This window comes from Salmo salar, chromosome ssa06, assembly GCF_905237065.1.
Source record: "Salmo salar chromosome ssa06, Ssal_v3.1, whole genome shotgun sequence".
Lineage (NCBI taxonomy): Eukaryota > Metazoa > Chordata > Actinopteri > Salmoniformes > Salmonidae > Salmo > Salmo salar.
Window position 1 is genome coordinate 24,908,831 of NC_059447.1, and position 27,333 is coordinate 24,936,163.

Here is a 27,333-nt window from a genome sequence, read left to right on the forward strand (position 1 = left end):
AGGGGTGATCCAAGCAAGCAAGAGACAAACAAAGGGTGAATTTATACCAGGTGAAACCTGGGTCAGTGATAAGTGAGTCTTGAATTTACTTTGATCTGTGCACGTAGCTAAGAGCATGCTATGCTAGCCAGGATCCATTCACTTTTACTGTGTTTTGGTTCCCAATGCTAATGTTAGCTAGCAAATAGTGGCTGTGGCCATAGATGCAAACCCAGAGAGGGGACAGCTAATCTCTCCCGGCCAAGGGACTAGTTTTAAGGAGGTCTATATTTTCTGAAAACAAAAATCACAGGGATCAACAAAAATGAGTAGCTAAGAGAATGGTACAAGATGTCTCTGTGAGCACTCGTAATGATCTTTTTGAAAGCAGAAATGGTGATATTCAAGCAGTGTTGCCTTCTGCCGTAGGCTATATTTGAAGTTTATAACCCAGCCCCTGGAAGAGATAAAACAACTGGCTTTAGTGGTGATGTGATGTGACTGAATGACACCACTACCACCTAGTGAACAGCAGATGGAAGCCATTTTAGCTCAGTAGGGGAGAAATGGGATAATGTTAGATAATGGCTGATTCTAGTTGGGTAATGTGACACTTTATTTTAAGCAGATCCTGTTAATAAGAGATAGCGTCGGTCGTAATGTGTTTGAGTGTTAGCTTCAGCTAGCTAGCTAACATCTGTCAGGGGCTTCTCCATGTAACACCCTTACTCTCAGTCTTGACAATGTGTAACACTACCCTGGCAGGGGATTTTTCACCTCCGTCTTAAGAGTGTTTAGTATGGCAGACTCATTGTCTCCTCTCATCACGCACGCAAGCACGCACACACTTAAGGATACAAACACACCTCTTTAATCACCTTGGTGTTAATTACCTGCCTGATGCCCTTGGGAAGACGACCCAGGGCCCTGTGTTAATGAGAGAGGGATCGATAGCAACGGAGGAGAGGAGATCCGTTGTGCCTTACCTCCGTCTTCCCTACTCTCTCTCTCTCTCTCTCTCTCTCTCTCTCTCTCTCTCTCTCTCTCTCTCTCTCTCTCTCTCTCTCTCTCTCTCTCTCTCTCTCTCTCTCTCTCTCTCTCTCTCTCTCTCTCTCTCTCTCTCTCTCTCTCTCTCTCTCTCTCTCTCTCTCTCTCTCTCTCTCTCTCTCTCTCTCTCAAATCCTTTCACATCTATATGAGGTGCCTAGGCAGTAGCGGTTATGGGCCTAGGGGCTGTTTCTGGTCCAGGGTGGTTTTAATAAAGTGTCTCAGAATATGAGTACTGATCTAGGATCAGTTTATCCTTTTAGATACTAATGAATAAAACAGGGGGACCTGATCCTAGATCAGCACTCTTTATGAATACAGTCTTTTCCCAGAGCACTCTCCATGGTCCTGAAAGCCCAAACTGTCCACATTATGTACAGAGATATAGCTACTGTTTGAAGATCATCATCTCATTTGATTGTTTGAAGCTGCCATCATCTACATAATAACAGATAAAAATGCTTCTTCATTTTCTGTTCAGTTTCTCCCACTGAACATGTAAACAGTGCCTCTAATCCTAGCCATAATAATTCAATCAGCCCCTCTGTTTGTCTGCACTCATCATACATAGGAGCTATGTGTGTGTGCGTGTCTGTGTGTGTGTGTGTATGTGCGTGTGCACATGTGAATTTGTGGCAGTGTGGCAGTGTGGCCAGTCTGAGTCACCAATTAGCACTGCACAGAAAGCTAGAGAAAGGCCACATTTCTGGTAATTGATCTGCCTGTCCTAGTTGCAGTTTGGGTCTGCCTTTTCTACCGCACCTCTCTCCCTCAGGCCTCAAATATAGGATGGATTCCCAGGGCAGTGTGTGGGGGGAGGGGGGCTGTTTTGGCCTGTGTTGAGCATTGTCATAGTATTGGCTCATCCAACGTCTGTCTGTCTGTCTGTCTGTCTGTCTGTCTGTCTGTCTGTCTGTCTGTCTGTCTGTCTGTCTGTCTGTCTGTCTGTACTGTATGTATGTATGTGTATGTGTTTGTACCTGTGGTAGGGCTTGGACCACCGTATCCAGCAGAGCTCTCATTCCTTTAGCCATCTTCAGCAGCTTCAGAACTGGGATGGAGAGAATAGATGGAGAGAGAGAGATAGAGAGAGAGAGAGACGCAGAAAGACAGAAAAAGGTTATGATGAGGGCTGGGGAGAGGAGAAGTGGAGAGGGAGATTATAAATGCTGGGCATTTAGGGAATTCCCTCCGGTTCAATTCTGGACTAAACGGGAAACATCCAGCCTCCGAAAGGTCACAGCTAAATTTATACCCAGCACACACGCACTCACAGATACGGTCATACACACACACTCTCACACACACTGTCATACACACACACACTCTCGCTCTCTCATGGCCCTCTCACTGGCCCAAACATTAGTCATGACCTGTAGCTTTGGTAGGATTAATGATGAAGCAGTGATCCCCTGCTGTACACTGGGTCTGTACACTGGGTCTGTACACTGGGTCTGTACCCTGGGTCTGTACCCTGGGTCTGAACACTGGGTCTGAACACTGGGTCTGAACACTGGGTCTGAACACTGGGTCCGCGGACTGGGTCTGCGGACTGGGTCTGCGGACTGGGTCTGCGCACTGGGTCTGAACACTGGGTCTGTACACTGGGTCTGAACACTGGGTCTGTACGGACTGGGTCTGAACACTGGGTCTGTACACTGGGTCTGAACACTGGGTCTGTACACTGGGTCTGTACCCTGGGTCTGTACACTGGGTCTGTACACTGGGTCTGAACACTGGGTCTGAACACTGGGTCTGTACACTGGGTCTGCGGACTGGGTGTGAACACTGGGTCTGTACACTGGGTCTGTACACTGGGTCTGCACACTGGGTCTGCACGCTGGGTCTGTACGCTGGGTCTGTACGCTGGGTCTGTACACTGGGTCTGAACACTGGGTCTGAACACTGGGTGTGTGCATGCTATCCATAGATTCCAGAGGCGGGTGAGTAGGAAAAGTGTTGTACTGTGTGTGTGTGTGTGTGTGTGTGTGTGTGTGTGTGCCAGGGTGCGTGCATGCGTGCGCTACCTCGTGCGATCCTCAACACCCTCATGATGCGTATGATGGTAGGGTTGATGGGGAGAGAAGCGCTGTAGTCAATCTCCTCCAGAGTGATGCCCATCACTGACAGCAACACGATGGCCAGATCCAACTGGTTCCACCTACACACAGAGTCAGAGAGCAAAGGGTCGTCACACTGGAGGACATGTTCCATCAGGGTCATTCATGTACTGTACAGGTACAGGCATGTGTGTGTGTGGTGTGTGTGTACTGTATGTGTGTGCCCAGTAACCCAGTCTGTTTCCATCTGCCTGCATCTCCACTATGTCCCAGTTTAAGACACACTGAGAAAACTCTGATCCCTAAATCTGAGTGTGCAGAGAGACTGTCCTGCCAGATGTCACTGATGTCATAGAAAAGAGACAAGGTGCTGTCCAATCACACTAACATACATCTCTCTCTCTACCCCCCTGTACTCTCTCTTCCTTTTTCTCTCTCTCTCTCCATCCTTTACCTCTCTCTTCTTTCTCATTTATTTTATCTCCTCTCTCTTCCAACCCCTCCCCCCTTTTCTCTTCTACCCCCTCCCCCTCTCTCTCTTTCTCTGCCTCCATCATAGAAAATGGGTCAATACCATTAAAGCACCAGGTAAATGTTTGTGTTTTGTTCGCGTCAACATCTTCAACGTGTATGTGTTGTCAACAGCAGCAGCAGTTCAGCACCAACCATTCAGTACTGAGTCAATTAAATGAATAGATATCCAACATTAGCCACAATCTATCTGCTTCATCACTAACCCATTATGTTGAATGGGAAAACAATTAGAGAAAGAGAATGAGTAGGAATGGCTCTAGTGATGCTCCATGTATCTGTGAGTGGGTTGATCAGGGTCCTGTTAACAGTAATGTGGGTGTAATTGAATTAATAACAGTAATAATAGAATGGGAGAAATCACTGCTCCACCATATTGCTCACAGTGTGGGTGAGATATTGGACTGTATGGAGCAGAGAGATTCTTCTGTGATTTCTGTTTCCAGATTGAGACCATGGGTCAGAGATGGGTCAGGAATGAGTCAGGGATGAGTCAGGAATGGGTCAGAGATGGGTCAGGAATGGGTCAGGGATGGGTCAGGGATGGGTCAGGGATGGGTCAGAAATGGGTCAGAGATGGGTCAGCGATGGGTCAGAGATGGGTCAGGAATGGGTCAGGAATAGGTCAGGAATAGGTCAGGAATGGGTCAGGAATGGGTCAGGAATAGGTCAGAGATGGGTCAGGGATGGGCCAGAGATGGGTCAGAGATGGGTCAGGAATGGGTCAGGAATAGGTCAGGAATGGGTCAGGAATGGGTCAGGAATGGGTCAGGAATAGGTCAGAGATGGGTCAGGAATGGGTCAGGGATGGGTCAGGAATGGGTCAGAGATGGGTCAGGAATGGGTCAGGAATAGGTCAGAGATGGGTTATTCTGCATCTGATGAAATGGACAATGATACATCTACACACAATGCAAGTATAGCAGATTAGCGTCATGCATACCTAACCTTACACCTAACCTTTAAACCTAACCTTAACCCTAACCTTTAAACCTAACCTTAACCCTAACCTTTAAGCCTAACCTTAACCCTAACCTTTAAACCTATCCTTAACCCTAACCTTTAAACCTAACCTTAACCCTAACCTTAAACCTTTAAACCTAACCTTAAACCTAACCTTTAAACCTAACCTTAACCCTAACATTTAAACCTAACCTTAACCCTAACCTTTAAACCTAACCTTAACCCTAACCTTTAAACCTAACCTTAACCCTAACCTTTAAACCTAACCTTACACCTAACCTTTAAACCTAACCTTAACCCTAACCTTTAAGCCTAACCTTAACCCTAACCTTTAAACCTAACCTTAACCCTAACCTTTAAACCTAACCTTAACCCTAACCTTTAAACCTAACCTTAACCCTAACCTTTAAACCTAACCTTAAACCTAACCTTTAACCCTAACCTTTAAACCTAACCTTACACCTAACCTTTAAACCTAACCTTAACCCTAACCTTTAAACCTAACCTTAACCCTAACCTTTAAACCTAACCTTAACCCTAACCTTTAAACCTAACCTTAAACCTAACCTTTAAACCTAACCTTTAACCTAACCTTAAACCTAACCTTTAAACCTAACCTTAACCCTAACCTTTAAACATAACCTTAAACCTAACCTTTAAACCTAACCTTAACCCTAACCTTAAAACCTAACCTTAACCTTAACCCTAACCTTAAAACCTAACCTTAACCCTAACCTTTAAACATAACCTTAAACCTAACCTTTAAACCTAACCTTAACCCTAACCTTAAAACCTAACCTTAACCCTAACCTTAAAACCTAACCTTAACCCTAACCTTTAAACCTAACTTTAACCCTAACCTGTCAACCTAACCTAAACCATAACCTGTCAACCTAACTTTAAACCTAACCTGTCAACCTAACCTTAACCCTAACCTGTCAACCTAACCTTAACCCTAACCTGTCAACCTAACCTTAACCCTAAACTGTCAACGTAACTTTAACCCTAACCTGTCAACCTAACTTTAACCCTAACCTGTCAACCTAACTTTAACCCTAACCTGTCAACCTAACTTTAACCCTAACTTTAACTACCTACAGTACAGCAAACACTATGAATCGCACAGTGAGAAAACACACACAGTGTCCCCAGTGCAGCGTATTTAATTCAGTCACCTTTACTAGTACCATTTAGTATAGAGAGAGCATCCTGGTTATATTACAGCTATGGCATTACTACTATGTATCACACAGAGTGAGACAACACACACAGTGTCCCCAGTGTAGCTGTGTGTATAGTGTTTATTCAGTAGTTCAGCAGTATCTGTATTTGACTATACAGAGAGTATCCCAGCTATAGTTCAGCTATAGTAAAGCTATGACACTACCGGGAAGTACAATTGAAGTATCCCAGCTATAGTTCAGCTATAGTAAAGCTACGACACTACCAGGAAGTACAATTGAAGTATCCCAGCTATAGTAAAGCTATGACACTACCGGGAAGTACAATTGAAGTATCCCAGCTATAGTTCAGCTATAGTAAAGCTACGACACTACCAGGAAGTACAATTGAAGTATCCCAGCTATAGTAAAGCTATGACACTACGAGGAAGTACCATTGAAGTATCCCAGCTATAGTTCAGCTATAGTAAAGCTATGACACTACCAGTAAGTACCATTGAAGTCAGAATAACTCTTTTCTAATGGAGTGGTGGTTAAAAAGGCAGCTATGAATCATATACTCTGTATGAATCATACACACTGAGATGACTGACATGCGCAAACACACACACACACACACACACACACACACACACACACACACACACACACACACACACACACACACACACACACACACACACACACACACACACACACACACACACACACACACACACACACACACACAGTGTGTCCCCAGTGCAGCCGTGAATACAGTGTTTATTCAGTAAGTCAGTGTGGCCCTGTAACTACCTGTCTTTAAAGAAGCGTCGGAAGCCAAAGGCGGTGAGCTTCAGGAGGGTCTCCAGTACAAAGGTGGATGTGAAGAAATAGTTACAGTACTTCAACACTAGATCCAGAGACTGAGAAACAGAGCGAGAAGGAGGTGGGAGGGAGGGGGAGAGAGAAGGAGGTGGTGAGAGGGAGGGGGAGAGAGAGAAGGAGGTGGGAGGGAGGAGAGAGAAAGAAAGAAAGAAGTGGGGGGAGGGAGGGAGGGAGGGAGGGGGAGAGAGAAGGAGGTGGTGAGAGGGAGGGGGAGAGAGAGAAGGAGGTGGGAGGGAGGAGAGAGAAAGAAAGAAAGAAGTGGGGGGAGGGAGGGAGGGAGGGGGAAAGAGAAGGAGGTGGGAGGGAGGGAGGGGCAGAGAGAGGAGGTGGGAGGGAGGGGGAGAGAGAGAAGGAGGTGGGACGGAGGAGAGAGAGAGAGAAGGAGGTGGGAAGGAGGAGAGAGAAGGAGGTGGGAGGGAGGAGAGGGAGAAGGAGGTGGGAGGGAGGAGAGAGAGAAGGAGGTGGTGGGAGGGAGGGAGGAGAGAGAGAGGAGGTGGGAGGGAGGGAGGGGGAGAGAGAGAAGGAGGTGGGAGGGAGGGGGAGAGAGAAGGAGGAGGTGAGAGGGAGGGGGAGAGAGAGAAGAGGTAGGAGGGAGGGGGAGAGAGAGGAGGTGGGAGGGAGGAGAGAGAGAAGGAGGTGGTGAGAGGGAGTGGGAGAGTGAGAAGGAGGGGGGAGGGAGGAGAGAGAGCGAAAGAGGTAGGGGAGGGAGGGAGGGAGGGAGGGAGGGAGGGAGGGAGGGAGGGAGGGGGAGAGAGAAGGAGGTGGGAGGGAGGGGCAGAGAGAGGAGGTGGGAGGGAGGGAGGGGGAGAGAGAGAAGGAGGTGGGAGGGAGGGAGGAGAGAGAAGGAGGTGGGAGGGAGGGGGAGAGAGAGAAGGAGGTGGGAGGGAGGGGGAGAGAGAGAAAGAGGTGGGAGGAGAGAGAGAGAAGGATATGGGAGGGAGGGAGGGAGAGAGAGGAGATGGGAGGGAGGGGGAGAGAGAGAAGGAGGTGGGAGGAAGGGGGAGAGAGAAGGAGATGGCGGGAGGGAGAAGAGATAGAGAAGGAGGTGAGAGGGAGGGGGAGAGAGAAAGAGGTGGGGGGAGGGGAAGAGAGGGAGAGAAGGAGGTGGGAGAGAGAAGGAGGTGGGAGGGAGGGGAGAGAGAGAAGGAGTCACATATGGTACTGTGTGCTGTTGTTGTTTGAATGGTAAACTGAAATATGCCAAATATACATGAAAACACACGACACTCTCTCTTTCTGTACCCCCCCCCCCCCCACACCGCTCCCTCCAGTCTTACTCGTGGCTGGCTGTAGTGTTCCAGTGACATGGTGATGACGTTGATACAGATGATGAAGGTGATGAAGAGGTCCAGGTAGTAGGTGGTACACAGAGTGTGGATCCACAGGCGGAGGGGGCTGTAGCTGGCATAGTAGGGGATCTTCTGGGCGTCTGGCAAGGAGAGTCAAACACAGGTAATAGTACTTTATACACAGTAATACTGTACACTATTCAAAAGCATTGTTGTTATGTTATATACACATAACCAATTCACACAATCATTGATGGTCTATCTCTGGTTGTTCTCTCTCTCTCTCTCTCTCTCTCTCTCTCTCTCTCTCTCTCTCTCTCTCTCTCTCTCTCTCTCTCTCTCTCTCTCTCTCTCTCTCTCTCTCTCTCTCTCTCTCTCTCTCTCTCTCTCTCTCTCTCTCTCTCTCTCTCTCTCTCTCTCTCTCTCTCTCTCTCTCTCTCTCTCTCTCTCTCTCTCTCCATTTCTCCCTCTCACCCTCTCACCCTCTCTCCCTTACACTCTCTTTCTCCCTCTCTCCCTCTCTCCCTCTGACCCTCTCTCACTCTCATCCTCCCTTTCTCCCTCTCACCCTCCGTCTCTCACCCTCCCTCCCTCTCTCTCTCTCTTCCTCACTCACTCACCCACCCTCTATCCCTCCTTCTCTACCTCTCTCACCCTCCCTCTCTCTCTCCCTCTCTCTCTACCTCTCTCACCCTCCCTCTCTCTCTCCCTCTCTCCCTCCCTCTCTCCCTCTCCATGCACCTTGTACTATCTCTTCTTCCCATCTCTCCCTTACCCCGCCTCTTCTTCTCCATGCGTCTCCGTCGTTTATCCTCTCTCCTTTTAGCCTCTTCCACTTCCTGGTTCTGACGGCACTTGTGGAAGTTCTCCACCACCACGCCCACAAACATGTTGAGAACGAAGAAACTGACAATGAGGAGGAAGGAGATGAAGTAGAGGAGCATCCACGGACTGTTGTTGATCACTGGCTAGAGGAGAGAGGGAGTGAAGGATGGAGGAGGGGATGGAGGGGGAGGGAGGGAGGGAGGGAGGGAGGGAGGAGGGAGGGAGGGAGGGAGGAGGGAGGGAGGGAGGGAGAGAGAGAGAGGGGGAGGGAGGGAGGGAGGAGAGAGGGAGAAGGAGGGAGAGAGAGAGAAGGAGAGGTGCATGTGAGTGTTTAGTCGAAGGAGGAGAGGGAGAGTATGCTCTGATAGATCAGTCAGCCAACACAACTGAAAAAAGAATACATCTATAGAAATATAATGGATAGACTTGATGATCACTATTAGACTAGTTACCTGTTGGTCCACCCCTACAGCATCCAGGCCATGGTACATGATGTTGACCCAGCCGTCCTTCGAAGCCAGCACAAACAGGGACATCAGAGCCTGTGGTACAGAACACACACACACAGAACACACCCACACACACACATTCAGAAATGCAGACGTAAACAGACAGACAGAACACACATGAAAGACATGAAATATAAACATACATATAAAGACAAAAACACACAGACAAAACATCAGTTCAGTATTTCATACAGGTCCATTCACCATGTCCATCAGTTCAGTATTTCATACAGGTTCATTCACCATGTCCATCAGTTCAGTATTTCATACAGGTCCATTCACCATGTCCATCAGTTCAGTATTTCATACAGGTTCATTCACCATGTCCATCAGTTCAGTATTTCATACAGGTTCATTCACCATGTCCATCAGTTCAGTATTTCATACAGGTTCATTCACCATGTCCATCAGTTCAGTATTTCATACAGGTTCATTCACCATGTCCATCAGTTCAGTATTTCATACAGGTTCATTCACCATGTCCATCAGTTCAGTATTTCATACAGGTTCATTCACCATGTCCATCAGTTCAGTATTTCATACAGGTTCATTCACCATGTCCATCAGTTCAGTATTTCATACAGGTCCATTCACCATGTCCATCAGTTCAGTATTTCATACAGGTTCATTCACCATGTCCATCAGTTCAGTATTTCATACAGGTTCATTCACCATGTCCATCAGTTCAGTATTTCATACAGGTCCATTCACCATGTCCATCAGTTCAGTATTTCATACAGGTTCATTCACCATGTCCATCAGTTCAGTATTTCATACAGGTCCATTCACCATGTCCATCAGTTCAGTATTTCATACAGGTCCATTCACCATGTCCATCAGTTCAGTATTTCATACAGGTTCATTCACCATGTCCATCAGTTCAGTATTTCATACAGGTCCATTCACCATGTCCATCAGTTCAGTATTTCATACAGGTTCATTCACCATGTCCATCAGTTCAGTATTTCATACAGGTCCATTCACCATGTCCATCAGTTCAGTATTTCATACAGGTTCATTCACCATGTCCATCAGTTCAGTATTTCATACAGGTCCATTCACCATGTCCATCAGTTCAGTATTTCATACTGGTCCATTCACCATGTCCATCAGTTCAGTATTTCATACAGGTCCATTCACCATGTCCATCAGTTCAGTATTTCATACAGGTTCATTCACCATGTCCATCAGTTCAGTATTTCATACAGGTCCATTCACCATGTCCATCAGTTCAGTATTTCATACAGGTTCATTCACCATGTCCATCAGTTCAGTATTTCATACAGGTCCATTCACCATGTCCATCAGTTCAGTATTTCATACAGGTTCATTCACCATGTCCATCAGTTCAGTATTTCATACAGGTCCATTCACCATGTCCATCAGTTCAGTATTTCATACAGGTTCATTCACCATGTCCATCAGTTCAGTATTTCATACAAGTCCATTCACCATGTCCATCAGTTCAGTATTTCATACAGGTTCATTCACCATGTCCATCAGTTCAGTATTTCATACAGGTTCATTCACCATGTCCATCAGTTCAGTATTTCATACAGGTTCATTCACCATGTCCATCAGTTCAGTATTTCATACAGGTTCATTCACCATGTCCATCAGTTCAGTATTTCATACAGGTTCATTCACCATGTCCATCAGTTCAGTATTTCATACAGGTTCATTCACCATGTCCATCAGTTCAGTATTTCATACAGGTTCATTCACCATGTCCATCAGTTCAGTATTTCATACAGGTTCATTCACCATGTCCATCAGTTCAGTATTTCATACAGGTCCATTCACCATGTCCATCAGTTCAGTATTTCATACAGGTTCATTCACCATGTCCATCAGTTCAGTATTTCATACAGGTTCATTCACCATGTCCATCAGTTCAGTATTTCATACAGGTCCATTCACCATGTCCATCAGTTCAGCATTTCATACAGGTTCATTCACCATGTCCATCAGTTCAGTATTTCATACAGGTCCATTCACCATGTCCATCAGTTCAGTATTTCATACAGGTTCATTCACCATGTCCATCAGTTCAGTATTTCATACAGGTCCATTCACCATGTCCATCAGTTCAGTATTTCATACAGGTTCATTCACCATGTCCATCAGTTCAGTATTTCATACAGGTCCATTCACCATGTCCATCAGTTCAGTATTTCATACTGGTCCATTCACCATGTCCATCAGTTCAGTATTTCATACAGGTCCATTCACCATGTCCATCAGTTCAGTATTTCATACAGGTTCATTCACCATGTCCATCAGTTCAGTATTTCATACAGGTCCATTCACCATGTCCATCAGTTCAGTATTTCATACAGGTTCATTCACCATGTCCATCAGTTCAGTATTTCATCCAGGTCCATTCACCATGTCCATCAGTTCAGTATTTCATACAGGTTCATTCACCATGTCCATCAGTTCAGTATTTCATACAGGTCCATTCACCATGTCCATCAGTTCAGTATTTCATACAGGTTCATTCACCATGTCCATCAGTTCAGTATTTCATACAAGTCCATTCACCATGTCCATCAGTTCAGTATTTCATACAGGTTCATTCACCATGTCCATCAGTTCAGTATTTCATACTGGTCCATTCACCATGTCCATCAGTTCAGTATTTCATACTGGTCCATTCACCATGTCCATCAGTTCAGTATTTCATACAGGTCCATTCACCATGTCCATCAGTTTGAAATTGATACTGGGAGAAATCCTCACCTGTCCCAGGTTGTCAAAGTTGTACTTGTGATGGACCCATTTGTAGTTGGCCTGCAGACAGTCAGACTTGTTGGTGATGTTCTTGACGTCGGGGCCAAAGCAGTAGAAGAACTTCCCTTTGAACAGCTGTCAGGGAACAATGGGAACAATGGACAGAGCCACTTCAGATGTCTTGTTGTTGTTGTTACCATAGAAGTGGTTTCTTTCATATGTCATTATCAAAGGACAGACACACTTGATGGGAATAATATGGAGGTGGTCATTACATAGATGGTCAAGAGTGATGTAGGGACTTGAGAGAGAGGAAGAGGAAGACAGGTGGCAAAGATTGATAAAGACAGAGAAGGGACAGAGACAGAGGGACAGACAAAACAGTGGGAGGAAGGTGAGGAAACAGAGATACAGAAAGACAGAGTATATGTTGGAGGAGAAAGACAGGGTATATGTTGGAGGAGAAAGACAGGGTATATGTTGGAGGAGAAAGACAGGGTATATGTTGGAGGATAAAGACAGGGTATATGTTGGAGGAGAAAGACAGGGTATATGTTGGAGGAGAAAGACAGGGTATATGTTGGAGGAGAAAGACAGGGTATATGTTGGAGGAGAAAGACGGGGTATATGTTGGAGGAGAAAGACGGGGTATATGTTGGAGGAGAAAGACGGGGTATATGTTGGAGGATAAAGACAGGGTATATGTTCGAGGAGAAAGACGGGGTATATGTTGGAGGATAAAGACAGGGTATATGTTGGAGGATAAAGACAGGGTATATGTTGGAGGATAAAGACAGGGTATATGTTGGAGGAGAAAGACAGGGTATATGTTGGAGGAGAAAGACAGGGTATATGTTGGAGGAGAAAGACAGGGTATATGTTGGAGGATAAAGACAGGGTATATGTTGGAGGATAAAGACAGGGTATATGTTGGAGGATAAAGACGGGGTATATGTTGGAGGAGAAAGACAGGGTATATGTTGGAGGAGAAAGACAGGGTATATGTTGGAGGAGAAAGACAGGGTATATGTTGGAGGATAAAGACAGGGTATATGTTGGAGGAGAAAGACGGGGTATATGTTGCAGGAGAAAGACAGGGTATATGTTGGAGGATAAAGACAGGGTATATGTTGGAGGAGAAAGACAGGGTATATGTTGGAGGAGAAAGACAGGGTATCTGTTGGAGGATAAAGACAGGGTATATGTTGGAGGAGAAAGACAGGGTATATGTTGGAGGATAAAGACAGGGTATATGTTGGAGGATAAAGACAGGGTATATGTTGGAGGATAAAGACAGGGTATATGTTGGAGGAGAAAGACAGGGTATATGTTGGAGGAGAAAGACAGGGTATATGTTGGAGGATAAAGACAGGGTATATGTTGGAGGATAAAGACGGGGTATATGTTGGAGGAGAAAGACGGGGTATATGTTGGAGGAGAAAGACAGGGTATATGTTGGAGGAGAAAGACAGGGTATATGTTGGAGGAGAAAGACGGGGTATATGTTGGAGGATAAAGACAGGGTATATGTTGGAGGATAAAGACAGGGTATATGTTGGAGGAGAAAGACAGGGTATATGTTGGAGGAGAAAGACAGGGTATATGTTGGAGGAGAAAGACGGGGTATATGTTGGAGGAGAAAGACGGGGTATATGTTGGAGGAGAAAGACGGGGTATATGTTGGAGGATAAAGACAGGGTATATGTTGGAGGATAAAGACGGGGTATATGTTGGAGGATAAAGACAGGGTATATGTTGGAGGATAAAGACAGGGTATATGTTGGAGGATAAAGACAGGGTATATGTTGGAGGAGAAAGACAGGGTATATGTTGGAGGAGAAAGACAGGGTATATGTTGGAGGAGAAAGACAGGGTATATGTTGGAGGATAAAGACAGGGTATATGTTGGAGGATAAAGACAGGGTATATGTTGGAGGATAAAGACGGGGTATATGTTGGAGGAGAAAGACAGGGTATATGTTGGAGGAGAAAGACAGGGTATATGTTGGAGGATAAAGACAGGGTATATGTTGGAGGATAAAGACAGGGTATATGTTGGAGGAGAAAGACGGGGTATATGTTGGAGGAGAAAGACAGGGTATATGTTGGAGGATAAAGACAGGGTATATGTTGGAGGAGAAAGACAGGGTATATGTTGGAGGAGAAAGACAGGGTATCTGTTGGAGGATAAAGACAGGGTATATGTTGGAGGAGAAAGACAGGGTATATGTTGGAGGATAAAGACAGGGTATATGTTGGAGGATAAAGACAGGGTATATGTTGGAGGATAAAGACAGGGTATATGTTGGAGGAGAAAGACAGGGTATATGTTGGAGGAGAAAGACAGGGTATATGTTGGAGGATAAAGACAGGGTATATGTTGGAGGATAAAGACGGGGTATATGTTGGAGGAGAAAGACGGGGTATATGTTGGAGGAGAAAGACAGGGTATATGTTGGAGGAGAAAGACAGGGTATATGTTGGAGGAGAAAGACGGGGTATATGTTGGAGGATAAAGACAGGGTATATGTTGGAGGATAAAGACAGGGTATATGTTGGAGGAGAAAGACAGGGTATATGTTGGAGGAGAAAGACAGGGTATATGTTGGAGGATAAAGACAGGGTATATGTTGGAGGATAAAGACAGGGTATATGTTGGAGGAGAAAGACGGGGTATATGTTGGAGGAGAAAGACAGGGTATATTTTGAAGGAGAAAGACATGGTATATGTTGAAGGAGAAAGACAGGGAAAGTGAAATATTGATAAAATGAAGGAATAAGGAAAACAGAGATAGAAAAAAAGACAGAGCAAGAAAGATGGAGAGACAAGTACTCCAATGATAACAGCCCCTACCTGCACCCCCAGGATACCAAATATGATGAAGAAAGCACAGCAGATAAGGACAATGTTTCCTATAGGTTTCAGAGATGTTATTAGAGTCTCCACTACCAGCTTCAGACCTGGGGCTCGACTGATCACCCTGTAGAAAGAGAAACAGAGAGAAAGCGGGAGAGGGATAGAGCGAGAGAGATGAAGGGAGAGCGAGAAGGAGGGATGGAGAGAGAGAAAGAGAGAGAGAGATGGAGGGAGATAGATTGAGATATGGAAAGAAAGGGAGGGAAAGAGATGGAGGGTTAGAGAGAGGGAGTGATGGAGAGGGAGAGAGATGGAGGATTAGAGAGAGGGAGAGCACGAGAGAGGGAGAAAGAGAGGTAGAGAGGGATGGAGAGTTAGTAAGTGGAGTGCTTCCCAAAACACAGTATTTGCTGCTGACTCAGAGAGGGTGTATATAAACCTACATTTCAAAGGTGTAATTTTTCTGGTCTTTAAGGTATAAGGGAAAGTGAACTCCAGAAAGAGTAGCCACGGCATAAGGAACAGCTAATGGGGATCCTAACAAACTAAACTGACCCCAAATCACCAAAGAAACAATACAGCACAACTAGTCTGTTTTCACCACTATGGGACAAGGACATTATGTGAACCTCCCTGTAGTATGTCCTACCAACCTGAGGGGGTGCAGTGTGTCTGTAGTATGTCCTCCCTACCTGAGGGGGTGCAGTGTGTCTGTAGTATGTCCTCCCTACCTGAGGGGGTGCAGTGTGTCTGTAGTATGTCCTCCCTACCTGAGGGGGTGCAGTGTGTCTGTAGTATGTCCTACCAACCTGAGGGGGTGCAGTGTGTCTGTAGTATGTCCTCCCTACCTGAGGGGGTGCAGTGTGTCTGTAGTATGTCCTCCCTACCTGAGGGGGTGCAGTGTGTCTGTAGTATGTCCTCCTTACCTGAGGGGGTGCAGTGTGTCTGTAGTATGTCCTCCCTACCTGAGGGGGTGCAGTGTGTCTGTAGTATGTCCTCCCTACCTGATTGGGCGCAGTGTGTCTGTAGTATGTCCTACCTACCTGAGGGGGTACAGTGTGTCTGTAGTATGTCCTCCCTACCTGAGGGGGTGCAGTGTGTCTGTAGTATGTCCTCCCTACCTGAGGGGGTGCAGTGTGTCTGTAGTATGTCCTCCCTACCTGAGGGGGTGCAGTGTGTCTGTAGTATGTCCTCCCTACCTGAGGGGGTGCAGTGTGTCTGTAGTATGTCCTACCTACCTGAGGGGGTGCAGTGTGTCTGTAGTATGTCCTCCCTACCTGAGGGGGTGCAGTGTGTCTGTAGTATGTCCTCCCTACCTGAGGGGGTGCAGTGTGTCTGTAGTATGTCCTCCCTACCTGAGGGGGTGCAGTGTGTCTGTAGTATGTCCTCCCTACCTGAGGGGGTGCAGTGTGTCTGTAGTATGTCCTCCCTACCTGAGGGGGCGCAGTGTGCGGAGTAATCGGAGAACCCTCAGCACCCCCAGAATCTTAGCCCCGCCCGCCATTGACACCACAATGTCAATCAACGACACAAAGACCAGGAAGCCGTCCAACACGTTCCAGCTGCTTTTCAGATATGCCTGTTCCCCTATATACAGGCCCATAGACACCACCTATAGGGAGGGGGAGGGAGATAGAGAGGGGTAGGAGGGGGAGAGAGGTTGTGAGTGAGGTATGTTATCAACAGGTACACCCGGTGACCTATATACAATCCCATAGTATATGAAGAATTGAAAATGCCAGAATTACATTGAATAAAGTTGGTACAATTACAGAATTATTTTTGTTGCAAAAGAGAGCAAGAGTCATGCATCATGTCAATGGCAGAGTTGTGCTAAAGTTCATGAGTTCCCCTTCACACATATCCCAGGATAGGACACTGGTCCCAGATTGACTAGAGGTCTCAGACACATTACATGGTACATGAGAAATGGAGATAATGAGAGATACAGAGAAGAGAAACAGAGGGTGGTAGAGAGGGAGAGAGAGAGGGGAGAGAGAAGGAGGGAGTTGTCAGCAGCTGCAGGTCACAGGAGTCTTTGTGTTGAAATCTATAGACACTAATGAGACGTGTGACAGAAAGTGACTCACACACACTATAGAACCGCCTGGAGGATAACAATACACACACACACACATACACACACACATACACACACACATACACACACACACACACACACACACACACACACACACACACACACACAACATAAAAAGCACAAACACAAAAGCACACACACACACACACACACACCTGGATCATGAAATGGGCAACATCTCTGTGACACACACATCCACACCTGTTCACACACACACACCTGCTCGTGCTAGCTAGAGCCCGCTGGCAGACACTGACATTAACTGTCACAGTCACACTGGCTGCTGATGGCACTGGGAGCTATTTATATATATATATATATATATACATATATATATACACACACACACACACACACACACACACACACACACACACACACACACACACACACACACACACACACACACACACACACACACTAGCTACTAGCACAAGGAACTATCCATCACACACAAACAAACAGAGTAAACAGGGCATCTGACAGAGTTGTACAGTTCAAACTGCAGGTAGACACAGTAGGCTCTCTGACACAGAGTTGGACTAATGATGCAACACCGTGCCTTTGGGTTGTACACAGTTGGTGGAACATCATCATCCAGGTCCCCATAACTTTCTTCTGTGATTCCTGCTACAAACCCACAACTATGTATCATGGATGGCAAGCAGTGGCATATTGGTAAAGTTAGATTGAGTGGTACATTTTGGATGTGTGTGTACATTCAGGGGCAGTGGCTTCAGGAGATTGCAAGGCAGCAATGTGAATGAGTGATTACGAGGACATCGGATAAAAAAGGCCCATGATTTAAATATTTAAATTAAGCAACACAGTCAGAGCAGAAATCCAATGCATATTATTACCATGATTATTATTATTATCATTATAGGCTCTGACTGACTGGCATTGAAGCCAAATTATCACTTAGCATGAGACTGACGAGAGTAGAAAAGACTGCTGCGTATATACGGTACTGTATGACCATAATGATCATCTAATATAATGATCCTACTGCCTAGCCCCAGACTGTACATTTCAACCTAATGACTGTACTGCCTATCCTCCTGAGAACCAGCAATTCATTTTGGTCCTCTCGAATGGACATTGGTTTTTGGGCCGTATCTCTAAGGCCATACATGTCACTGTGTTAGGTCCTGTTGTACCTTTGAGAGGACATTCTGGGCTTTTCAATGACATCACATGTGGGAGTGTCACTTTGATACTGTTTTATTTCTGGTTCCTCAAAATGGCTACCATCACAATCTAGCACATCTTATGGTAAGTGTGTGTTATTGTGTAATTATCGTTTTTGTGAGTTTGATATTCAAGTTGTTTCTATTAGGTAAATATCTCAGGAATAGTTTAGTGAGTTTTCAGAGCAGTGTAATATTTTTTTCACATTAAATAAGAGGTTGTTAAAACCTGTTGAGGCTAGACGTTCCGCTACCGGAACGCCTAGCCAATATCCAATGGAACAGCGTGGCGCCAAATACAAAAACCTCAAAAATGCAATAATTTCTATTTTTCAAACATACAACTATTTTACACCATTTTAAAGATGAGACTCTCGTTAATCTAACCACATTGTACGATTTCAAAAAGGCTTTACAGCGAAAACAAAACATTAGATTATGTTAGGAGAGTACATAGACCAAAATAATCACACAGCCATACTGCCTATACTGACAAGAACCCAGTGCATCTGAATACATTTTATCTAAGTCTATAACCATGGGCTGGGGAGAGACAGATGTGATTATACAGCCTATACTGACAGAAGCCCAGAGTGTGTATACTGTAGGGTGGCAGGTAGACTAGTGGTAAGAGCATTAGGCCAGTAACTGAAAGGTCGCTGGTTTGGATATCCAAGCCGACAAGATGAAAAATCATTTGATGTACCCTTGAGGAAGGCACTTAACCCCAATTTTCTCCAGGGGAGCCGTACTACTATGGCTGACCCTGTAGAACAACACATTTCACTCCACCTATCTGGTGTATGTGACAATAAATATATATATTTTTTTACTACAGGCTATCTAGAGTAAGCCTATATCAATGGCCCAGGGAGAGGCTGACTGACTGACTAATTGACAGACAGGGTAATGTGATCAGGCCTAAAAGCAGAGGAAGAGAGACAGAGACATGAGGTGGTGTGTTCCACTCAGCCAGGGGCCTGACAAGGCCGTTGCTCCTCTGGTAGATTGGTCAATAATTGATTCGTTTGCATAATTGATGCCCCCTCTTGTGCCAGAACCCTCCGCGGAGAACAGAATGGAGGAATAGAGGGAGAGAGAGGGGAGGAGAGAGAGTGTGGAAAAGAATGAGAGAGAGAGAGGAAGGGATAGAGACACGGGGTGAAAGAGATTGACGGCAACTGAAAGATTGACGGCGAATTAATGTCATTGCTTAATTACTTGTCTTGAGTGCAATGGAGAGACTTCCAGGGAGAAAAGAGGGAGGGAGGAGGGAGAGGATAAAATAAATATTGGCACCGTTGATAGCCCATCCAACTACCTCATCCTCATACTGTTTTTTATTTTTGCGCCTTAGCACCCCAGTATCTCTACTTGCACATTCATCTTCTGCACATCTATCACTCCAGTGTTTAATTGCTAAATTGTAATTATTTCACCACTATGGCCTATTTATTGCCTTACCTCCCTTATCTTACCTCATTTGCACACACTGTATATAGACTTTTTTTTCTATTGTGTTATTGACTGTATGTTTGTTTATTCCATGTGTTACTCTGTGTTGTTGTTTGTGTCGCACTGCTTTGCTTTATCTTGGCCAGGTCGCAGTTATAAATGAGAACTTGTTCTCAACTAGCCTACCTGGTTGAATAAAGGTGAACTAAATAAAAATAAATAAAGATGGGCAAAAAATACTGTATAAAATAATACAAATACTGAGCTATATTCTGTGAATCTTTATAGAAAATTATATTATTTTTTATTAATAGCTCAGAGAAAAACATTAAGCTTAACAAGTACTGTAATAAAAAAAATCTCACAAAGATAGGTGTCAAAATGATTGGCACCACTGTTTTCCCTCCCCTTGCGAGGATAACTGCACTTAGCCTTTTTCTAGAATGTTTTATGAGATTGGAGAACACATCGGGAGGGATCTATCTTAGACCATTCCTCCATACAGAATCTTCTTTCCAGATCCTTGATGTTCTACGGTCTGCGCTCATGGACTGCCCTCTATAATTCAAACCACAGGTTTTCAATGAGGTTCAAGTCCGGAGACTGAGCTGGCCATTGCAAAATGTTGATTTTGTGGTCAGTTAGCCATTTCATTGTGGATTTTGATGTGTGCTTGGGGTCATTATCTTTCTGGAAGATCCACTTACGGCCAAGTTTCAGCTTCCTGGCAGTGGCAAACAGATTTTTGGCAAAAAATGTCCTCTGGCCCCATAACATCAAAGATCCACCACCATATTTTACAGTAGGTATGAGGTTATTTTCTGCATATGAAGAGTTTATTTCCAAAACGCTATAAATCCACACATTTTTCACATTTGTGTGTAAAATCTTACTGTCCTCAGATTTTAAATTCATAGATTTTAGATGTGTATTACAACTGGTCGTGTTGAGAAACTCTATTGATCCATTGTTTAGCAGGAATGGAATGTTCTTATCCTGTATATTTAACATATAAATTCAACACATCATAAATCTAGCCTCATGCTATAGTGTTTGGTTAGAAATAGGCCTCATTCCAAATGTCACCCTATTCCCTATATAGTGTGCTACTTTTGACCAGGGCCCAGATCTCATATTACTGCGTTGATTAATTTGATGTCACAAATGTATCATTTCTACAGTTATTTACAAAAAATGACATTACTTGTCCCATTTGACTGTGTAAAACCTTGCAGTGCTACTTTTTGCTCTGCGAGTGAGATGGATATATCTAATTTTGCAACAAAATATGACTGTTTGTCTCTCTGAAATGAAAGCATATAGTGATAGCTTTCAAAAAAATTTATAATAATAATTTACTAACATTTCTGAAAATGGATATATAGCGTTTTAGAATATAACTCATATGCATCCTTCCTTAGGGGCCAAACCCACCACTGGTGTGATAGAGCCAAAGAGCTCTATTTTCATCTCATCTGACATTGGCATTTCAATCCAAGTGCCAATGCCGTTTAGAAAACTCCAGGCGTTTACATTTGTTGGTTGTTCTCAATTAAGGCTTTTTTCATGGCAACCCTTCCAAATAGCCTATTGTCTTGGAGGTGATGTCTAATTGTAGATTTGGGAGACTTGGTGAACCCAAAATGTGGACAAGTTCTGTAATTCTCTAACTGTGGCCCTTGGACATTAATTTTGCCTTCCGAACCGTCTTCCTCAATGTGCGTGGGGAAAAGATACACTTGGGCCTCTACCAGGCAAGTTTCCACTGTTCCAGTGGTCTTAAACTTCTTAATTGTTGTCCTAATAGTAGTAAGTGGTATATTTAAGCAATAAGGCCCGAGGAGGTGTGGTATATGGCCAATATACCACGGCTAAGGGCTGTTCTTATGCATGACGTAACGTGGAGTGCCTGGATAAAGCCCATAGCTGTGGCATATTGGCTATATACCACAAACCCCTAAAGGTGCATTATTGCTATTATAAACTGGTTACCAACAGCAGTAAAAATAAATGTTTTGTCATACCCGCGCTATAAGGTCTCATATACCATGGCTTTCAGCCAATCAGCATTCAGGGCTCGAACCACCCGGTTTATAATTGCTCTTTAGTTGTTTTTTGTACCGTTGCCTGATTTATGAAAGTCAACAACCACTTGTCTCTTTCCAAATGTAAGTTCTTTGCCTTTCCCCATGGTGATTGAAGTTTCAATTTTTATTCGCAACGTGCACAGGATGCCACAGGTGAAAAGCAGTACAGTGACATTCTTACTGGCAAGCTCTTTCCCAACAGTGCAGTAATAAAGTAATACAAAAAAAGAGATACGAGGTAAGATAAAGAAATACCAGGATGCAAGTATACAGTGCATTCGGAAATAATTCAGACCCCTTGACTTTTACTTTACAGCCTTATTCTAAAATGGGTTAAATCATTTTTTCCCCCTCATCAATCTACACACAATACCCAATAATGAAAAAGCGAAAACAGGTTTTTAGACATTTTTGCAAATGTATTAAAAATAAAAAACAGAAATACCTTATTTAAATAAGTATTTAGAACCTTTGATATGAGACTCGAAATTGAGCTCAGGTGCATCATGTTTCCATTAATCATCCTTGAGATGTTTCTACAACTTGATTGGAGTCCACTTGTGGTAAATTCAATTGATTGGACATGATTTGGAAAGGCACACCCCTGTCTATATAAGGTCCCACAGTTGACAGTGCATGCCAGAGCAAAAACCAAGCCATGAGGTCAAAGGAATTGTCTGTAGAGCTCCGAGACAGGATTGTGTCGAGGCACAGATCTAGGGAAGGGTACTAAAACATGTCTGGAGCATTGAAGGTCCCCAACACCTCCATCATTTTTAAATGGAAGAAGTTTGGAACCACCAAGACTCTTCCTAGAGCTGGCCACCTCGCCAAACTGAGCAATCGAGGGAGAAGGGTGTTGATCAGGGAGGTGACCAAGAAACCGATGGTCACTGACAGAGCTCCAGATTTCCTCTGTGGAGATGGGAGAACCTTCCAGAAGGACAACCATCTCTACAGCACTCCACCAATCAGGCCTTCATGGTAGAATGGCCAAACGGAAGCCACTCCTCAGTAAAAGGCACATGACAGCCCGTTTGGAGTTTGCCTTAAGGCACCCAAAGGACTCAGACCATGAGAAACAAGATTCTCTGATCTGATGAAACCAAGATTAAACTATTTGGCCTGAATGCCAAGTGTCACTTCTGGAGGAAACCTGGCACCATCCCTATGGTGAAGCATGGTGGGGGCAGCATCATGCTGTGAGGATGTTTTTCAGCGGCAGGGAAACTAGTCAGGATCGAGGGAAAGATGAACGGAGCAAAGTACAGAGAGATTCTTGATGAAAACCTGCTCCCGAGCGCTCAGGACCTCAGACTGGTGCAAAGGTTCACCTTCCAACAGGGCAATAACCCTAAGCACACATCCACGAATACGCAGGAGTGGCTTCGGGACAAGTCTCTGAATATCCTTGAGTGGCCCAGCCAGAGCCTGGACTTGAACCCGATCTCTGGAGAGACCTAAAAGTAGCTGTGCAGCAACGCTCCCCATCCTGACAGAGCTTGAGAGGATCTGCAGAGAAGAAAGGGAGAAACTCCCCAAATACAGGTGTGCCAAGCTTGTAGCGTCATACCCAAGAAGACTGTAATCGCTGCCAAAGGTGCTTCAACAAAGTACTGAGTAAAGGGTCTGAATACTTATGTAAATGTACTATTTCAGATTTGTATTTACAATACATTTGCCAAAATGTCTAAATATGTCACGCCCTGACCTTAGAGAGCCTTTTTATTTCTCTATTTGGTTAGGTCAGGGTGTGATTTGGGTGGGCATTCTAGATTTTCTATTTCTTTGTTTGCCGGGTATGGTTCCCAATCAGAGGCAGCTGTCTATCGTTGTCTCTGATTGGGGATCATACAAACATATTGATGCAACGGTAGCTAAGATGGGAAGAAGTCTGTCCATTATAAAGCGCTGCTCTGCCTTCTTAACAGCACTATCAACAAGGCAGGTTCTACAGGCCCTAGTTCTGTCACATCTGGACTACTGTTCAGTCTTGTGGCAAGGTGTCACAAATAGGGACCTCGGAAAATTACAATTATTTCAGAACAGGGCAGCACGGCTGACCCTTCAATGTACATGGAGAGCTAACATTAATATGCATGTAAATCTCTCATGGCTTAAAGCGGAGGAGAGATTGACTTCATCACTACTTGTTTTTGTAACTACTAGCACACAGCTCAGACACCCAAGCATACCCCGCAAGACATGCCATCAGAGGTCTCTTCACAGTCCCAAAGTCAAGAGCAGATGATGGGAGGTGCACAGTACTACATAGAGCCATTACTATATGGAACTCTATTCCACATCAGGTAACTGATGCAAGCAGTAGAATCAGATTAAAAAAACAGATATAAATACACCTTATGGAACAGAGGGGACTGTGAAGAGACACACACACACACACACAGGCACTGACACACGTACACATGGATTTTGTATTGTAGATATGTGATAGTAGAGTAGTGGCCTGAGGGAACTCACTTTATGTGTTGTGAAAAGTGTTATGAAATGTAATGTCCTGTAATATTTAAACTGTATATAACTGCCTTAATGTTGCTGGACCCCAGGAAGAGTAGCTGCTTCCCTGGCAACAGCAAATGGGAATCCTTAATAAATACAATGGAAATGCAGGTCAGTGCCGGTACCATACTCAATGCGCAGGGATATTGGAGTGGTTGAGGTACAGTATGTATATATTTACGGATGATAAATGGATTTGACATGCCTGTTACCTCATTTTTAGACCCCAGTGTAAAAGGAAGCCATGACAGGACAGCATAAGTCGCTCTGGATGAGAGCGTCTGCTAAATGACTTACATGTAAAACATTTAAAATAAATAACCTTGTGGGGACACACAATTCAGTCCCATTCAAAATCCTATTTTCCTAACCCTAGCTCCTAACCCTGAACCTAATTCTAACCCTAACACTAATTCTAACCGTAGCCCAAACCCCCTAGAAATAGAATTTGACCCTGTGGGACTAAGAACATTTCCTGAGTTGGTCAAAAAAAAAAATGGTTTACTATTCTTGTTCACAAGAATAGTCACACACACATTCAGCGCATCACTTTACCTTGAGCGTCATCTCTGCTACAAAGATGGCTGTGAAGACGTAGTTGGAGATGGTTAGGAAGACTCTTTCCTATAGAGAGAGAGAGATGGAGGGAGAGAGAGAGAGAGTTGATGGAAATAGAAGATCATTGACTTGACACCACTAATTATACACTGATCAAAAAAATAAGGGGAACACTTAAACAACACATCCTAGATGAAAGAAATAATCTTATTAAATACTTTTTTCTTTGAATAGTTGAATGTGCTGACAACAAAATCACACAAAAATAATCAATAGAAATCCAATTTATCAACCCATGGAGGTCTGGATTTGGAGTCACACTCAAAATTAAAGTGGAAAACCACACTACAGGCTGATCCAACTTTGATGTAATGTCCTTAAAACGAGTCAAAATGAGGCTCAGTAGTGTGTGTGGCCTCCACGTGCCTGTATGACCTCCCTACAACGCCTGTGCATGCTCCTGACGAGGTGGCAGATAGTCTCCTGAGGGATCTCCTCCCAGACCTGGACTAAAGCATCCGCCAACTCCTGGACAGTCTGTGGTGCAACGTGGTGTTGGTGGATGGAGCGAGACATGATGTCCTAGATGTGCTCAATTGGATTCAGGTCTGGGGAACGGGCGGGCCAGTCCATAGAATCAATGCCTTCCTCTTGCAGGAACTGCTGACACACTCCAGCCACATGAGGTCTAGCATTGTCTTGCATTAGGAGGAACCCAGGGCCAACCGCACCAGCATATGGTCTCACAAGGGGTCTGAGGATCTCATCTCGGTACCTAATGGCAGTCAGGCTACCTCTGGCGAGCACATGGAGGGCTGTGCGGCCCCCCCAAAGAAATGCCACCCCACACCATGACTGACCCACCGCCAAACCGGTCATTCTGGAGGATGTTGCAGGCAGCAGAACGTTCTCCACGGCGTCTCCAGACTCTGTCACGTCTGTCACATGCTCAGTGTGAACCTGCTTTCATCTTTGAAGAGCACAGGGCGCCAGTGGCGAATTTGCCAATCTTGGTGTTCTCTGGCAAATGCCAAACGTCCTGCACGGTGTTGGGCTGTAAGCACAATCCCCACCTGTGGACGTCGGGGCCTCATACCACCCTCATGGAGTCTGTTTCAGACCGTTTGAGCAGACACATGCACATTTGTGGCCTGCTGGAGGTCATTTTGCAGGGCTCTGGCAGTGCTCCTCCTGCTCCTCCTTGCACAAAGGCGGAGGTAGCGGTCCTGCTGCTAGGTTGTTGCCCTCCTACGGCCTCCTCCACATTTCCTGATGTACTGGCCTGTCTCCTGGTAGCGCCTCCATGCTCTGGACACGACGCTGACAGACACAGCAAACCTTCTTGCCACAGCTCGCATTGATGTGCCATCCTGGATGAACTGCACTACCTGAGCCACTTGTGTGGGTTGTAGACTCCGTCTCATGCTACCACTAGAGTGAAAGCACCGCCAGCATTCAAAAGTGACCAAAACATCAGCCAGGAAGCATAGGAACTGAGAAGTGGTCTGTGGTCTCCACCTGCAGAACCACTCATTTATTGGGGGTGTCTTGCTTATTGCCTATAATTTCCACCTGTTGTCTATTCCATTTGCAATGGAATAGACAAGGTAGGCAAGTTGAGAACAAGTAAACCAGGTAGGCAAGTTGAGAACAAGTTCTCATTTACAATTGCGACCTGGCCAAGATAAAGCAAAGCAGTTCGACAACATACAAAAAGTTACACATGGAGTAAAACAACATACAATCAATGATACAGTAGACAAAAATAATACTATATACAATATGAGCAAATGATGTGAGATAAGGGAGGTAAAGGCAAAAAAGGCCATGGTGGCAAAGTAAATAAAGTATAGCAAGTAAAACACTGGAATGGTAGATTTATAATTTGAAGAAAGTTCAAAGTTAAAATCTAAATAATATGGTGCAAAGGAGCAAAATAATAAATTAAATAAATAAATACAGTAGGGGAAGAGGTAGTAGTTTGGGCTAAATTATAGATGGGCTATGTACAGGTGCAGTGATCTGGGAGCTGCTCTGATAGCTGGTGCTTAAAGCTAGTGAGGGAGATAAGTGTTTCCAGTTTCAGAGATTTTTGTAGTTCGTTCCAGTCATTGGCAGCAGAGAACTAGAAGGAGAGACGACCAAAGGAGGAGTTGGCTTTAGGGGTGACCAGAGAGATATACCTGCTGGAGCGCGTGCTACAGGTGGGTGCTGCTATGGTGACCAGTGAGCGGAGATAAGGGTGGACTTTACCTCGCAGGGTCTTGTAGATGACCTGGAGCCAATGTGTTTGGCGACGATTATGAAGCGAAGGCCAGCCAACGAGAGCGTACAGGTCGCAGTGGTGGGTAGTATATGGGGCTTTGGTGACAAAACGGATGGCACTGTGATAGACTGCATCCATTTTGTTGAGTAGGGTATTGGAGGCTATTTTGTAAATGACATCGCCGAAGTCGAGGATTGGTAGGATGGTCAGTTTTACGAGGGTATGTTTGGCAGCATGAGTGAAGGATGCTTTGTTGCGAAATAGGAAGCCAATTGTAGATTTAACTTTGGATTGGAGATGATTGATGTGAGTCTG

The 27,333-nt window shown here is 44.8% G+C and overlaps 1 protein-coding gene across 3 annotated transcripts in view; it reads right to left on the reverse strand.

Annotated features, from left to right (window-relative positions):
* Window positions 1-27,333, reverse strand: part of LOC106595870 (voltage-dependent T-type calcium channel subunit alpha-1I) — a 142,360-nt gene that overhangs the window by 22,183 nt on the left and 92,844 nt on the right. For all 3 annotated transcript variants that reach the window (XM_045720030.1, XM_045720029.1, XM_045720028.1), the window contains exons 18-27: window positions 24,750-24,818; window positions 16,275-16,453; window positions 14,839-14,965; window positions 11,994-12,119; window positions 9,195-9,284; window positions 8,693-8,885; window positions 7,906-8,057; window positions 6,557-6,666; window positions 3,054-3,187; window positions 2,007-2,077 (exon numbers count right to left, since the gene is read on the reverse strand). In XM_045720030.1, the coding sequence (XP_045575986.1) occupies window positions 2,007-2,077; window positions 3,054-3,187; window positions 6,557-6,666; window positions 7,906-8,057; window positions 8,693-8,885; window positions 9,195-9,284; window positions 11,994-12,119; window positions 14,839-14,965; window positions 16,275-16,453; window positions 24,750-24,818 (1,251 nt within the window). The remainder of the gene's footprint in view (window positions 1-2,006; window positions 2,078-3,053; window positions 3,188-6,556; window positions 6,667-7,905; window positions 8,058-8,692; window positions 8,886-9,194; window positions 9,285-11,993; window positions 12,120-14,838; window positions 14,966-16,274; window positions 16,454-24,749; window positions 24,819-27,333) is intronic.